The sequence below is a fragment of the Hippopotamus amphibius genome, chromosome 17, assembly GCF_030028045.1.
Source record: "Hippopotamus amphibius kiboko isolate mHipAmp2 chromosome 17, mHipAmp2.hap2, whole genome shotgun sequence".
Lineage (NCBI taxonomy): Eukaryota > Metazoa > Chordata > Mammalia > Artiodactyla > Hippopotamidae > Hippopotamus > Hippopotamus amphibius.
In genome coordinates this window covers 47487312-47501672 of record NC_080202.1, presented here as the reverse complement: position 1 = coordinate 47501672, position 14361 = coordinate 47487312, and the positions used below count along the sequence as shown (strand labels likewise).

The 14361-nt window shown below is 36.8% G+C and overlaps 1 protein-coding gene across 6 annotated transcripts in view; it reads right to left on the bottom strand.

The window, feature by feature from the left end:
- Positions 1-14361, bottom strand: part of SMURF2 (SMAD specific E3 ubiquitin protein ligase 2) — a 121608-nt gene that overhangs the window by 51245 nt on the left and 56002 nt on the right. For 2 of the 6 annotated variants that reach the window (XM_057714415.1, XM_057714418.1), the window contains exon 2: positions 4967-5005. The exons of 2 other annotated variants lie outside the window; for them this stretch is intronic. In XM_057714415.1, the coding sequence (XP_057570398.1) occupies positions 4967-5005 (39 nt within the window). Of the gene's footprint in view, positions 1-4966; positions 5006-14361 lie in introns of those variants that run through there. 2 more of the 6 variants (XM_057714417.1, XM_057714419.1) reach the window with 2 other exon arrangements.

Genomic DNA, 14361 nt, shown 5'->3' with positions numbered 1-14361 from the left:
AAGCATTCCCTCTAAGATCAGGAACAAGACTCTCACCACTACTATTCAACATAGTTTTGGAAGTCCTTGCCACAGCAAACAGAGAAGAAAAAGAAATAAAAGGAATCCAAATTGGAAAAGAAGTAAAACTGTCACTATTTGCAGATGACATGACACTATACATAGAAAATCCTAAAGATGCCACCAGAAAACTACTCAAGCTAATCAATGAATTTGGTAAAGTTGCAGGATACAAAATTAACACACAGAAATCTCTTGCATTTCTATACACCAACAATGAAAGATCAGAAAGAGAAATTAAGGAAACAATCCCATTCACCACTGCAACAAAAAGAATAAAATACCTAGGAATAAACCTAACCAAGGAGGTAAAAGACCTGTACTCAGAAAACTATAAGACACTAATGAAAGAAATCAAAGAAGACACAAACAGATGGAGGGACATACCATGTTCCTGGATTAGAAAAATCAACACTGTGAAAATGACTATATTACCGAAAGCAATTTACAGATTCAATGCAATCCCCATCAAATTACCAATGGCATTTTTCACAGAACTAGAACAAGAAATTTTACGATTTGTATGGAAACGCAAAAGACCCCAAATAGCCAAAGCAATCTTGAGAAGGAAAGATGGAGTTGGTGGAATCAGGCTACCTGACTTCAGGCTATACTACGAGGCCACAGTGATCAAGACAGTATGGTACTGGCACAAAAACAGAAATATAGATCAATGGAACAGGACAGAAAGCCCAGAGATAAACTATGGTCAGCTAATCTATGACAAAGGAGCCAAGGATATACAATGGAGAAAAGGCAGCCTCTTCAATAAGTGGTGCTGGGAAAACTGGACAGCTACATGGAAAAGAATGAAATTAGAACACTTCCTAACACCATACACAAAAATAAACTCCAAATGGATAAAAGACCTAAATGTAAGGCCAGACACTATAAAACTCCTAGAGGAAAACATAGGAAGAACACTCTTTGACGTAAATCACAGCAAGATCTTTTTTGACCCACCCCCTAGAATAATGAAAATAAAAACAAAAATAAGTAAGTGGGACCTAAGGAAACTTCAAAGCTTCTGCACAGCAAAGGAAACTACAAGCAAGATAAAAAGACAACCCTCAGAATGGGAGAAAATATTTGCAAACGAATCAACAAAGGATTAATCTCCAAAATATATAAACAGTTCACCCAGCTCAATATCAAAAAAACAAACAACCCAATCCAAAAAAAGGGCAGAAGACCTAAATAGGCATTTCTCCAAAGAAGACATACAGATGGCCAAGAGGCACATGAAAAGCTGCTCAACATCACTAATTATTAGAGAAATGCAAATCAAAACAACAATGAGGTAGCACCTCACACTGGTTAGAATGGGCATCATCAGAAAATCTACAAACAGTAAATGCTGGAGAGGGTGTGGAGAAAAGGGAACCCTCTTGCACTGCTGGTGGGAATGTAAACTGATACAGCCACTATGGAGAACAGTATGGAGGTTCCTTGCAAAACTGAAAATAGAACTACCATATGACCCAGCAATCCCACTACTGGGCATATACCCAGAGAACACCATAATTCAAAAAGACACATGCACTCCAACGTTCACTGCAGCACTAGGTACAATAGCCAGGACATGGAAGCAACCTAAATGTCCATCAACAGATGAATGGATAAAGAAGATGTGGTACATACATACAATGGAATATTACTCAGCTGTAAAAAGCGATGAAACTGGGACATTTTTAGAGACATGGATGGACCTAGAGACTGTTATACAAAGTGAAGTGAGTCAGAAAGAGAAAAACAAATATTATATATTAACACATATATGTGGACTACAGAAAAATGGTACAAATCAACCGGTTTGCAAGGCAGAAATAGAGACACAGATGTAGAGAACAAACATATGGACACCAAGTGGGGAAAGCAGGGAGGGTTGGGGGGGGGATGAATTGGGAGATTGGGATACCAAATTGTACACTCTAAATATATGCAGTTTATTGTAAAAAATAAAAAAATAAAAAGTTAAAAGAAAAAAAAAAGTAAGTCTGAGTTTCATCTTCCTATGTTTCCCTTCTGTTAAATAATACAAAACACAAGCTCTATTCATTAAAAAAAAATACCTAGGTTTCAACTTACCTGATTACATTATTCTACAAGAATTTAACTTGAGAGTCAAGTTCCTCTGGTGTAGTCAAAAGATATCAAATTTTCAGAAGTTAGTGAGACCTCTAGCGGTAAATATGAAGTGGCTAAAGTATTTTCTGTATTTTTAAAAATTTCTCAATTTTCCATCATTTCTGAGTCATATAAAATAGCTAAAGCTCAGGAACTTCCTCACTACACTAACGCACTTAATGAGCTGCAAATAATGAAAGAAAAATTTCAACTTAAAAGTGAATTACTTACCAGAGAAAATAAAGCTTTATTTTTGATTGGGGGAAGAAAAAAACATTCAACCAACCATGTTGGAGCTCAGTGACTTCAATTTGGCCCCTATACAACACCTTAATAAAGTATCTTACACAAAAAGCTTTTATTTAAATGTTGCATAAAAGACAGAAAGAATCTGATACTAATAAAAACATTCTTTTAAAAACACAGAAAATGGATAAATGGATAGAGATGTGATAAAGTTAATGGCAGAATCTAGATGATGAATATTCACTGTAAAATTCTTTATATGTTCCTATGTGTCTGAAATTTTTCCTGCCAAAATTTGGGGGGAGGGGGATGTAACTTATTTTTAAAATCCAGCAAGCTTGAAAATAGTTCCAAAAAATGAATTAGCAAAACTTTTCTCAGCAAAGGTAGATACCCTGGAATAAACAGTATTATCTCAAATTACACAAATTACTCTACAAAAGACAACACATGACACTGCATTTTTTTTGCTATATTAAATATATCTATTATCAGCCTATAGTGATGCTTCATATTCAAATTTACATTTCTCATTCAACATGATTTAAACTAATTTACAAGCAAAAATAACTATTATAGTATCAATGATAACTGCATTCTGATCAATACACACTCTCGCTTAAATTTAATTAAGAGATTTAGGAACTATTATTTAAATCTTTCTTTGAAATTAATGCGGGCAACCCTCAACTTATAAACAGATCGAAAATAAATATAAATCTATCACAGCGGGAGGACCTTAGCCAGTGTGAACCTGGGGGATATTCCATCCCTGGCTGAGTCCCTTCTGAAGGCCCCAGGATTGGCTTTCCTGTTTTCCTTTCCCAGGCCACCATGTGCTTTTTCCACTCTGGGTTTTTTTTTTTTAAGATAGTCACACAGTTTCCCCTAGTTTTCTTACCCTGAAACAATCTCACAGCTCAAGAATTTTTATCAATTTTTACTACTTACACCAATGAAAAGGGGAAAGATTTCCTTTCCTTTTTTTTCACATACAACTTAAGGACAGATAAAGATCATATATTTGATAATAATCGGCTCTCAGGGGCTTACAAAGAATTAGCGTAAGATTCCTTTAGATTTCCTAGGAAAACTGAGGATATCTGGTATTTTATTGGAGAAGGTGTGTTTTGGGACTCTAGGGGAAGGAAAAGAATTTGGAAAGGAAGGCTAGGAGACAAAACTGAAGATTTTGTCTTCAAAACCAGAGTTGTCCTGGGGTTACAGAAGAAGCTCTGAGAGTGTGCACTCCTCACTTCCCTCCCTTTTCTCCTTGTCACCTGCCTATCCAATCCTATTGGCCACTTTGCAGTCCCACTAGGATAAATCCTACCTCGGATCAACCTTAAGGAGGGTAAAAGGAGTACACACTGGTTATTAGGGATGAGGGGGGTAGTGCAGCAGCAGCCTGTGAAGATAACATTAATTGGCGGTGGCAAGAAGAGAAGTCACTGGCCTCTCCTCCTGCAACATGCTGTGGGGTAGAAGGCATATGGTACGTAAATTGGAAACTGCTTAACTACATCCCATATTATCCTACTTAATTGCTTTCCCATATAATTTTTAAATTATATAGTTTATGTTATTTTATAAACTTTAATTCAAGTTCTACCCTAAGAAGACTGGAAGCAATAAAATTTCAAGTGGAATGAATTGAGTATGATTTAAAAATATATCAAGAGCTTATTACTTCTTTTAATCAAACCCCTGAAAATTAACTAAGTCGTATATTAAATTAGACAGCACACATAGCCAGTTTCTGCTAGCTGGTAGGACCTGAATTTAAAAATCTTATGAACTTCTCTATTTCTAACTACAAATATTTTTATTTATCAAATTTTGCTGGCTTAGACTTTTTTTATACTAAAAATTATATCATTTTTATTCAATAATTTAAAGCGAATGCAAAGTACAATGTTACAGAGTAAAGATTTTAAACACACATGAGGGGTACTTCCCAATCCTCCCTCACAAAACTTATTCCTAAAGAAAGTCACAAAAAATTTCATGACAGGTTGGCAAAGAGACTGCAAATACAGGAACTAGATGTCTGTTTTGGAGTCCAAGACATAAGAGCTTCTACGATTAAATGTGGCAGAGATTTCTTTCCTACACTGGAAATTCCAAGCAGGCTGAATGACTTCTCCGCCTTCTAATGACTCCTGAATACATGGGTAAAATTTCCTATAAAATGTTAGGGGAAAAGTGTTTACCAAATAATCTCAAACGTTTTCTAGAAATCTAGTAGTATGCACACCTTCAATATACATTACACTCATCTGCATATACACGCCTACACACACACATTTCACACAAATATGGGGGGGCAGTGCGGTGGATAAACGGAAAGGGGCTAAATATTAAGCACAAAATCCTCTTTAAAAAAATGTGGCACCAAAAGGCTCTGAATCAAAGAATTCATAAAACATTGAGTGTATTTCTGAATAGAGAAATCCCTAAACCAGACCATTCTGAAAATGCTTTCCAAAAAAATCTACACACAACATACAAGATTTAAAGTTAATTTACTTACGGAAAAAATCCTTTTTCACCAAGTTTTTTGCACAGAGTACTGTAAAGGAAACAAAAAATACATGGGAAGAATTAAAATGGTGAGATTGCAATATGAAAATTTCATTTTGAAACACTGAAAATACCAGTGAATAATAATTAAACACTAACTGTTGCAAAGTATGAAATATGATCACAGTCTTTGATTAAAGACTAGCAAAAGGCAGCTGAACCAGTGGTTGCAACTTCAGCAACGATCACCAGTAACAGCTGAGGGCAAGAAACTTTATAAATCTGGTATTCTATAAAGAACCAATTCCTATCTTCCATCAAGATCTAGTCTCAGAATAGCTTGGTTGCAAGGGAAAAATAGTTCTAAGGAGGAAATATGTAAATTGAGGTTAATATATATATTTTTTTTAAAGGGTAAAATAACTTTATACTGAAGAGGATCATAAGTAAAACAAAGCTTAACTGATATAGATAACATTTAAAAAAAATAACGTTCTGTTATTTAATCTCCATCTAAACTCCACAGAAACATCGGCTCAATGACAAGGGAGACCTACTGTATCTTCCAAAAATTAGAAGTTAATATATTGGGGCTTCCCTGGTGGCACAGTGGTTAAGAATCCGCCTGTCAATGCAGGGGACACGGGTTAGAGCCCTGGTCTGGGAAGATCCCACATGCCGCAGAGCAACTAAGCATCTGCCGAACAACTACTTAGCCTGTGCTCCAGAGCCTGTGAGCCACAACTACTGAGACCACATGCCACAACTACTGAAGCCCACAAGCCTACAGCTCATGCTCCACAACAGGAGAAGCCACTGCAATGAGAAGCCCACACACCACTAACGAAGAATAGCCCCTGCTTGCTGCAACTAGAGAAAGCCCATGCGCAGCAAAGAAGACCCAATGCAGCCAATAAATAAATAATGTAAAAAATAAACAAAAATTTTTTAAAAAGTTAATATATTGAGGCAGATATCCCAAATCCACATTTTCTGGATTACCTTGCATTAAATTATCATTTACACAGTGATGGCGGCATAAGCATGTGAATACATTAAAACCATTGAATTGCATGCTTATTTTAGGAGGGATGAATCTCACAATATGTGAATTATATGTCAATTTAAAAATCACTGTTTATATAGAGTCATTAACTGAACTTTTTAATTCAAACTTGTTACAAGTGAAGGGAAACCACCAATTTCCATATATTTATATTTTAATTTATAAAGTGTCTATAAAAGTAATGTTTGGTTAATTTCTACCCACTTCTACTCAAAGTTTAAATGCTCCGTTCAATCAGTTACACTTATTGTAAGTTTAGTGTATAAAAATTCATTTAACATAACAAACCTTGGGAACAAGTCTAAATATAACTAATTACTTTAAATGTTCAAATAAAAATAATTTTGAAGACAGATGCCATCAGTAAAAAATAAAATTATTAAGTAAGCACAAGATACTGATTTATTAGTCAGAGTCTCTTCGGCCCTGTCTTAGAAACAGCTTAAAAACATAAAAATTCAATCATGAAAACTAAGGCCATAACTCAGAGTACCAAATCAGAAACTTGATTTAGAAGAACTCCCCCCTAGGGACTTCCCTGTAGGTCCAGTGGTTAAGACTTTGCACTTCCAATGCAGAAGGCACTGGTTCAATCCCTGGTTGGGGAACTAAAATCCCACATGCTGTGCAGTGTGGCAAAAAAAAATTAAAACCAAGAAGTTTTTTAATTTAAAAAAGAAAACCAAGAGGGTGGGTGCTGTTGTCATAGAGAAACTGGAATCAGATCTGATTAAACGTTTTTTTTTTTTTTTTAAAAAGAACTCCCTCCTAAACTTTTGTTATCATCATATAAACTGAACAGAATACCCAGGATCAGTACATATACAACACATACATAAATCCAAATTATAATCTTCAGTATTGACGAGGTAGTCATAGTTTTTTAACCACCATCCTATGATTCAAAACATAACATACCTGCACATCCTACTTCAGAGAAATAGAAAATATATGGGAAGTCCTCCAACTTCTTGTCACTAAACCTACAAACATACTGTTTTAACACTCATTCTTTTTTTCTTCCTTCTACTTATAATGTCTGCTCTCCTAGCACCATCCTTCCACCTGTGCTCTGGACTTCATACCCAACCCACCGCTTTCTCAAGAATGTTTCCCTCTGTATCCTCTACTGATGGCCTCATCAGTATTTACACATACTCAAGTCTTGCCCAAGCCTCCCCACTCCAGCCACCTCCCTGCCACACACACACAATGGAATACTACGCAGCCATAAAAAAGAATAAAATAATGCCATTTGCAACTACATGGACGGACCTAGAGATTATCATACTAAGTGAAGTAAATCAGAAAAAGAGGGATTTCCCTGGTGGCACAGTGGTTAAGAATCCACCTGCCAATTCAGGGGACATGGGTTCAATCCCTGGTCCAGGAAGATCCCACATGCCATGGAGCAACTAAACCTGTGTGCCACAACTACTGAAGCCCACACACCTAGAGCCTATGCTCTGCAACAAGAGAAGCCACCCCCTCCCCTCACCCTGCAATGAGAAGCTTGCTCACTGCAACAAAGAGAAGCCCCTGCTCACAACTAGAGAAAGCCCTCGTGCAGCAATGAGGACTCAACATAAATACATACATACATACATAATTTCTTTGAAAAATCAGCGTTGTTAAAAAACGGAAAAAAAAGAAAGACAAATACCATATGCTCTCTTTTTTTATATATATAAACTTGTTTATTTATTTACTGGCTGTGTTGGGTCTTCTTTGCTGCGCACAGGCTTTCTCTAGTTGCAGTAAGCAGGGGCTACTCTTTGTTGCAGCGCACAGGCTTCTCATCGTGGTGGCTTCTCTTGCTGCGGAGCACGGGCTTTAGGCATGCAGGCTTCAGCAGTTGTGGCTCAAGGGCTCAATAGTTGCAGCTCGCGGGCTCTAGAGCTCAGGCTCAGTAGTTGTGCCGTATGGGCTTAGTTGCTCTGCAGCATATGGGATCTTCCCAGACCAGGGATCAAACCCGTGTCCCTTGCAGTGGCAGGCAGATTCTTAACCACTGCACTACCAGGGAAGCCCTATGCTATCTCTTATATGTGAAATTTAAAATATAATACAAATGAACTTATTTACAAAACAGAAACAGATTCACAGACACAGGAAACAAACATAGTTACCAAAGGGGAAAAGGGGTGGGGAGGGATAAATTAGGAGTTTGGGATTGGCAGATACAAACTACTATATATAAAATAGATAAACAACAAGGTCCTACTGCACAGCACAGAGGACTATATTCAATATCCTGTAATAAACCATAGTGAAAAAGAAAAACAAAATAAAAACAAAAACTGTTATATGCACGTGTACTTTTCTGGGGGAAAAGCTCATGGTTTAACAGTGTGACAAAACTCCTCCACCTGTCTTGAAAAATAAATACAGCCACTTTTCCATACATTCTCCCTGGTCTTTACCATTTTGGTGACACCTCAATCTATAAACCCAACCCTCAGCTCTCTCTTGAACTCCAGGTCCACACAGGCACACTAAATGTGCCCTCAAATTAAAATTAACATCTCTCCCTTCCTTCAAACCCCTTCTCCAGTTTACCTTCTTTCAGTAAATATCCTTGCTTTCCACTCCATTGCCCTAGTCAGAAACCTCCATAGCAACCTTCACTACTCCTCTCCCTCCCCATCTCCTGGCAATCACTAGTTGTAACCAACTCTGCCTCTGAAATATCCTTCATCTACCCACTTCTCCCTATTACCAGTGCCGTCACCCTAATCCAGGCCACCACCAACCACCGTTTAGGTCATTACAACAGCCTCCCAATCAGTCCCCTGCCTTAAGCCTCAACTGCCTCCAATCAGTTCTTCACACTGGACCTAAAGTGATCTTTCTAAAAATATGATTTAATGCCTTCCATCCATTTCCCCTCCTAATAACATTCCAAAACATGCTTAAAACATTCCTCAAAACAACCCTTCCACCTGTGCTCTGGATCGCATACCCAACCTACCAATTTCTCAGAAACCTTGTCTCTCTTTGTCTCCTCTACTGACCTCCATTCTTAGAACACTGCCAAGGTCTTCAGCCCAAAACCTATTTGGTTTAAATACCCATCAGGCCCTGGCTCCTGCTTACCTCTCTGACCTCATCTTCTATCACCACCCCTCCCCTCCAAGCATCCAAGTCCAAGATCCAGCCACACTAAACCTTCACCTTCTCAAATATATTCCATCTCTCACCCACAGCCTTCACGTGCTATCCCCTTTGCCTGAAACATTTTTCCCAGGCTTCTACACCTACTCACCTTTTAGGTCTCAAAAGGGAAGGAAGCTTTTTAGAACATGTTTCTCTCAAGCTTCTGCCCACTTGTATTTTCACAGAAGCCCATATTTATCACAGGCACTCATCACACTTTATTATAAGTTTTTACGTTCAGAATGCTGCTTATAACTACAGAGGTGGTAAACTCCATCCAGCATAAATCATGTTTGCATCATTTCTTTGTATCTTCCATACCAAGCAAACATTGCGCCAGGCATTTGATAAGCACTCAGTAAAATGCTAAATGAAAAAAACAAACTCCAAAATAATCTAAAATAATTTCACTGAAAGGGGGACTTTTTATACTATGTGACAGATATATTACCAATCTGCAAGCAATAATAATTCTGATTTATGAAATCTCACTGTTATCATTTCCTGCTATTTAAAACAAACTCAGGTCATGTTTGACACATTTTCTTTTCATCACAAATAAGATGTTGCTAATATATGACTAAGTTTTAAAGGGTAATTGAAAAAATCAAAAGAAGAAAGAACGTTGAAGGCAGGTTCAAAATTTATAAAGAGAAATTTCAGCAACCCTGAGACTACGGGAGATAACACAGAGAAACAAGATTAATTTAAAACAAAGAAATACCAAGAATGGTCAGATTGGCAACTTTAACACTAGCTCTCAACAGCTCCAGAAAGTCTTTTAATTATTTATACCCTAGAAGCAAAAGCTCACACTTGTAAATCTTAAAAGGAAACTGTCAAGCATCATTTGAGATTTTGGTAATTTATTTACATAAATAAATTTTTACATCCCTTGGAGTCTTTACTGTTCTTTTTCTTGGGAATGTACTCTGGGTACTAGAACCACTGCCCATTGCTCTTTCCGTTCTCGGTACCAATTATAAGAGCTCAATAAATGCTCAATGAATTAATGAATTTCACTAGGACAAACTCCTATTTGTCACCATAACAAATTCTCAGCTAAGGAGCTATATATCAGATTTCCTGAGGAATGCATGTATAATATGACTTCATATTTGTAGTGCAATTTTACATTTATATTTGCACGAATTTATATTTGTAAATCTATCACTTTTTGTAACAGAAACTACAGAAAGTTGAGCCAAGACTGGGAATCATGGCGCTAGTGAAGGGTAGCAGTGCAGAAGAACTTCCACTTTTGTTTTCTAAATGATTTTTACAGGAGAGAGGTAAAAATAATGTCGAGAAACACTAAACTAAATTACAGGAAGGGAATAGCAGGAGAAAAACCTTATAAGGGGGGTGGGGCCAGAACAAAGACTAAGGAATGTAGACTTCCTCCTAGACAGCTATCAATATTTCAATTTTTTTTGATGTTTAGTAAGTTTTCTATTGAAATAATTTATAAAAAAAGGTGGAAAATTCTTAAGAATATAATTCAATGAACTTCCACTAATTTCTGTACTGAAAAAAACATTATACTAGACTCCAGACATTCAGCATTACTGCTAACTACAAATGTGGCATTACACCAGCACAGTACCACTACTTCAGATTCCATTAAGGACCATGTCTCACACAGCCTGCAGATTTGCACTAAATTAATCTTACTAGACTAATTGGATCATGTTACTACCCTTCTCAAATTCCTTCAAAGCATTTCTCATTCTTAAATCTACACTCCCAAAACCTAAAACCTGTTCTAGCTATTCTACCCTTCAGCAGATAGATGGGTTTGAAATAGAGGACATAATCAAGATAAGGTAAGATTGGCCCTGCTGGTACACTGGTAAGTCCTACTTCACACACAAGCAGGTGTGACCATCTTGAGGTGCTTAATGAGAAGGGAGCACTCCTTCATTCACTCTTTCATTAACATTTCCTAAACAGCCACTTTGTGCCAAGTGCAAAGATAGATTCTGCACATACAAAGATAAATAAGACACAGTCCTTTGCCCTCAGAGCCTGCAGGTCAGGTATAATTCAATTATCATGCCTTAAATGCCTTTTTTTGTTGTTTTCTCAAGAAATACTTTTAAATTTCACAAAAATCTCCTCTAATATATTTTATTTGTGGCAGTGATTGGAGGAAACCATTTGCAGATGTACAGGTGCAATAAATATTACCATTTCATTTAACCTGATAATTTCTTTTTCTGATTGGAAAAGAGCTATCTATATGCAACACACCATCTAATAATATCAGAGTATAAATCCCAGCTGTAGAAACAGAATGCTATTGCTGTTCTTACCGAGCTGTACTCATAATGAATGGCTGCCTATGCTAATCTGAAAAAAACTCCCAACTGCTCAGTATCTTCTTGCCAAAAATTCCCCTTCCTCCTCCAGATTGGAGCTGCATTCCAATTACACTGCTGATTGGAATGAGGCTGCTTAAGAGAATGAAAAAAACCAGTCAGACATCCCGTTTTCTTTTGCTCCACAAAAACAGATTTTATAACATAGTACTGTTCCTGCAAGATGTACAAACTATTTTTCAACAAAGTAGATTACTCTGTATTTTCTCTGAACTTATATTAACATTATAAAATAAAACTGAAATTGAGGACAGAACTCCTATACAAATTCCAACAGGATGGCCAAGTGCTTTAAAAATGTCTGCAATATACACCCTTCCTGATCACTGGCACATGACAGCAATTTAGATCTTTCTGCTCCAAGAAACAACCTCTACCTCAACTCCTAAACACAAAATTTAAGTTCTATTGAAAGCTTGTACACAATATAATTTTTCCATGTGTTTCAGTTATTGTTGCTTGAAACAGGAGCACTACACAAAGATTTATATTCAAGAGCACTATTATCCCAAAAAAAGCATTATTACAAAATACTGTACTTAACAGAAGTATCAGATACAACCTTACCCACACAACAATTAAGCATGACAAATAGCATGCTGAAATCTTATGCAGCCATTAAAATTATGTAAATATTTACTGACAAGAAAATATTTTCTTTATATGCTGTTAAGAGTAAAAGTCCATTTATTAAATAGCACATTAAATAAAAAGGAACTTTAGTAAGGAATATAAAAAGACTGGATAACATTTATTGAGAATTTACTATGTGCAAGTGTATACCAACCACTCTGTGAAGTTAGGTAGCAGTATTACCTACATTTTACTCCCCCCCACCCCCCCTTTTTTTTTTTTTTGGCCATACCGCACGGCATGTGGGATCTTAGTTTCCCAGCCAGGGATGGAACCCGTGCCCCCTACAGTGGAAGTGTGGAGTCTTAACCGCTGGACTGTCTGGGAAGTCCCTACCTACATTTTAGAGATGAAGAGATTCAGGTTCAGGCATAAAAGATTTGCCAAAGACTATACTGTAAGTGCTAGATGGAGATAACAATTCAGAGTCTAATCACAGAATCCAAACTCTTAACCATCATATGTAGAATTAAATATAGTCTGTCAGGTTAGCTCCTCCTTTTTTTTTTTAATAAATTTATTTATTTTATTTATTTATTGGCTGTGTTGGGTCTTCGTTGCTGCATACGGGGTTTCTCTAGTTGCTCCGAGAGGGGGCTACTCTTCATTGTGGTGTGCGGGCTCCTCATTGTAGTGGCTTCCCTTGTTGTGGAGCACGGGCCCTAGGTGCGTGGGCTTCAACAGTTGCAGCACATGGGCTCAGTAGTTGTGGCTCACGGGCTCTAGAGCACAGACTCAATAGTTTTGTCACATGGGCTTAATTGCTCCGTGGCATGTGGAATCTTCCCAGGGCAGGGCTCGAACCCATGTCCCCTGCATTAGCAGGCGGATTCTTTACCACTGCGCCACCTATGAAGTCCCTAGCTCCTCCTTTTTTAAAGGAACTTAACATGCTAAAGCAATTAAAGGTTCACAAAAACGGTTAATAGAAACCCAGGACAAGGACCACCTCCAAAAGATGAGCAATTTCTCTCTTTCAACAGATTATGGTTTACCTCTACAATCATATTAGATCTGCTTTTCACTAAATATCTCGCCACAGTGCCATTAAGGAATTTTAGCCAATTCATTCCATGCATGTTACAAAACTAACTGGGCCTCTAAGTTGAGCTTAATGTATTTAGTATCTGGCAGGTAGTTAATTTAATTAGTATATAGATGATGTATTAAAAGATACAGGTTCTACCAAAATGAGGTAAAATTCTTACTAAAACAAAGCAAATAAAAAAAACCCACAGACACCAATGTCAGCATTTAAATATTTCATCAAAGGCAAGGCAAAACTGGTTCTCAAGTTAACCAATTGAAAATGACCCTTCTAGTTCACTCACATCAAATTTTAAGTAACTACTTTTAAAAAGATTTTTCAAACATATGAAGATTTTGCCCCCAAAAATTTCCCAAACAAGTATACTTTTTAACTGAATAAAACTGCAACAAGATTAGGGTATACAAATAAAGTTTTTTAAAAATAAAGTGCAAACTTTTCCAACATAAAAACAATGTAGATCATTATGTACTTTGACATAATTAAGTACAGATATTATTTCTTCTAGCCACAACTGTAAATTTTTACCTTACAGTGATCGGAAGTAATTTTAAAATAAAACTTCTCTTACAAACATAATAATCAAGTTCTGGCGTAAGTTCACGTGCTAAAAAAAAAAAGTTCTGCTAAAGGTAAGCAACATATTCAGCATGAAATAAATGTAAAGCATGTAATATAGGCACTTGGCATGTAGCAGGCACACTACAGAAGCTGTTATTGTAAGAAACTATCTGCACGCATTTCTGCTATCTTATATCAATATTTTCTTGAATTCTTTTCTCCAATTTGGGGATGAAAATACATAAAATACTATCCTTCATTCATAAGAATGGTAAATTCACTATGACTTAAGGACCTCCACTGCAGTTTGCAGACTGAACAGTATCAGCCTAGTGCTACTGGAGACAGCCCCTGCCCCTTCTTGGCTGAACACCTTCATTCAAACAGACCCATTTCATAACTGGTGGCTCCTCAAGAGGCTGATTTAGTATATCTAAACTTAACCACACAATAATTTACTTTCTTCATCAAAACACCAAGGTTTAGTTTACAATTCAAGTGTATAGTCGCAATGAAGCCTGAACACTATTCTACATGTAGGGGAAAAGCTGCATCACTTT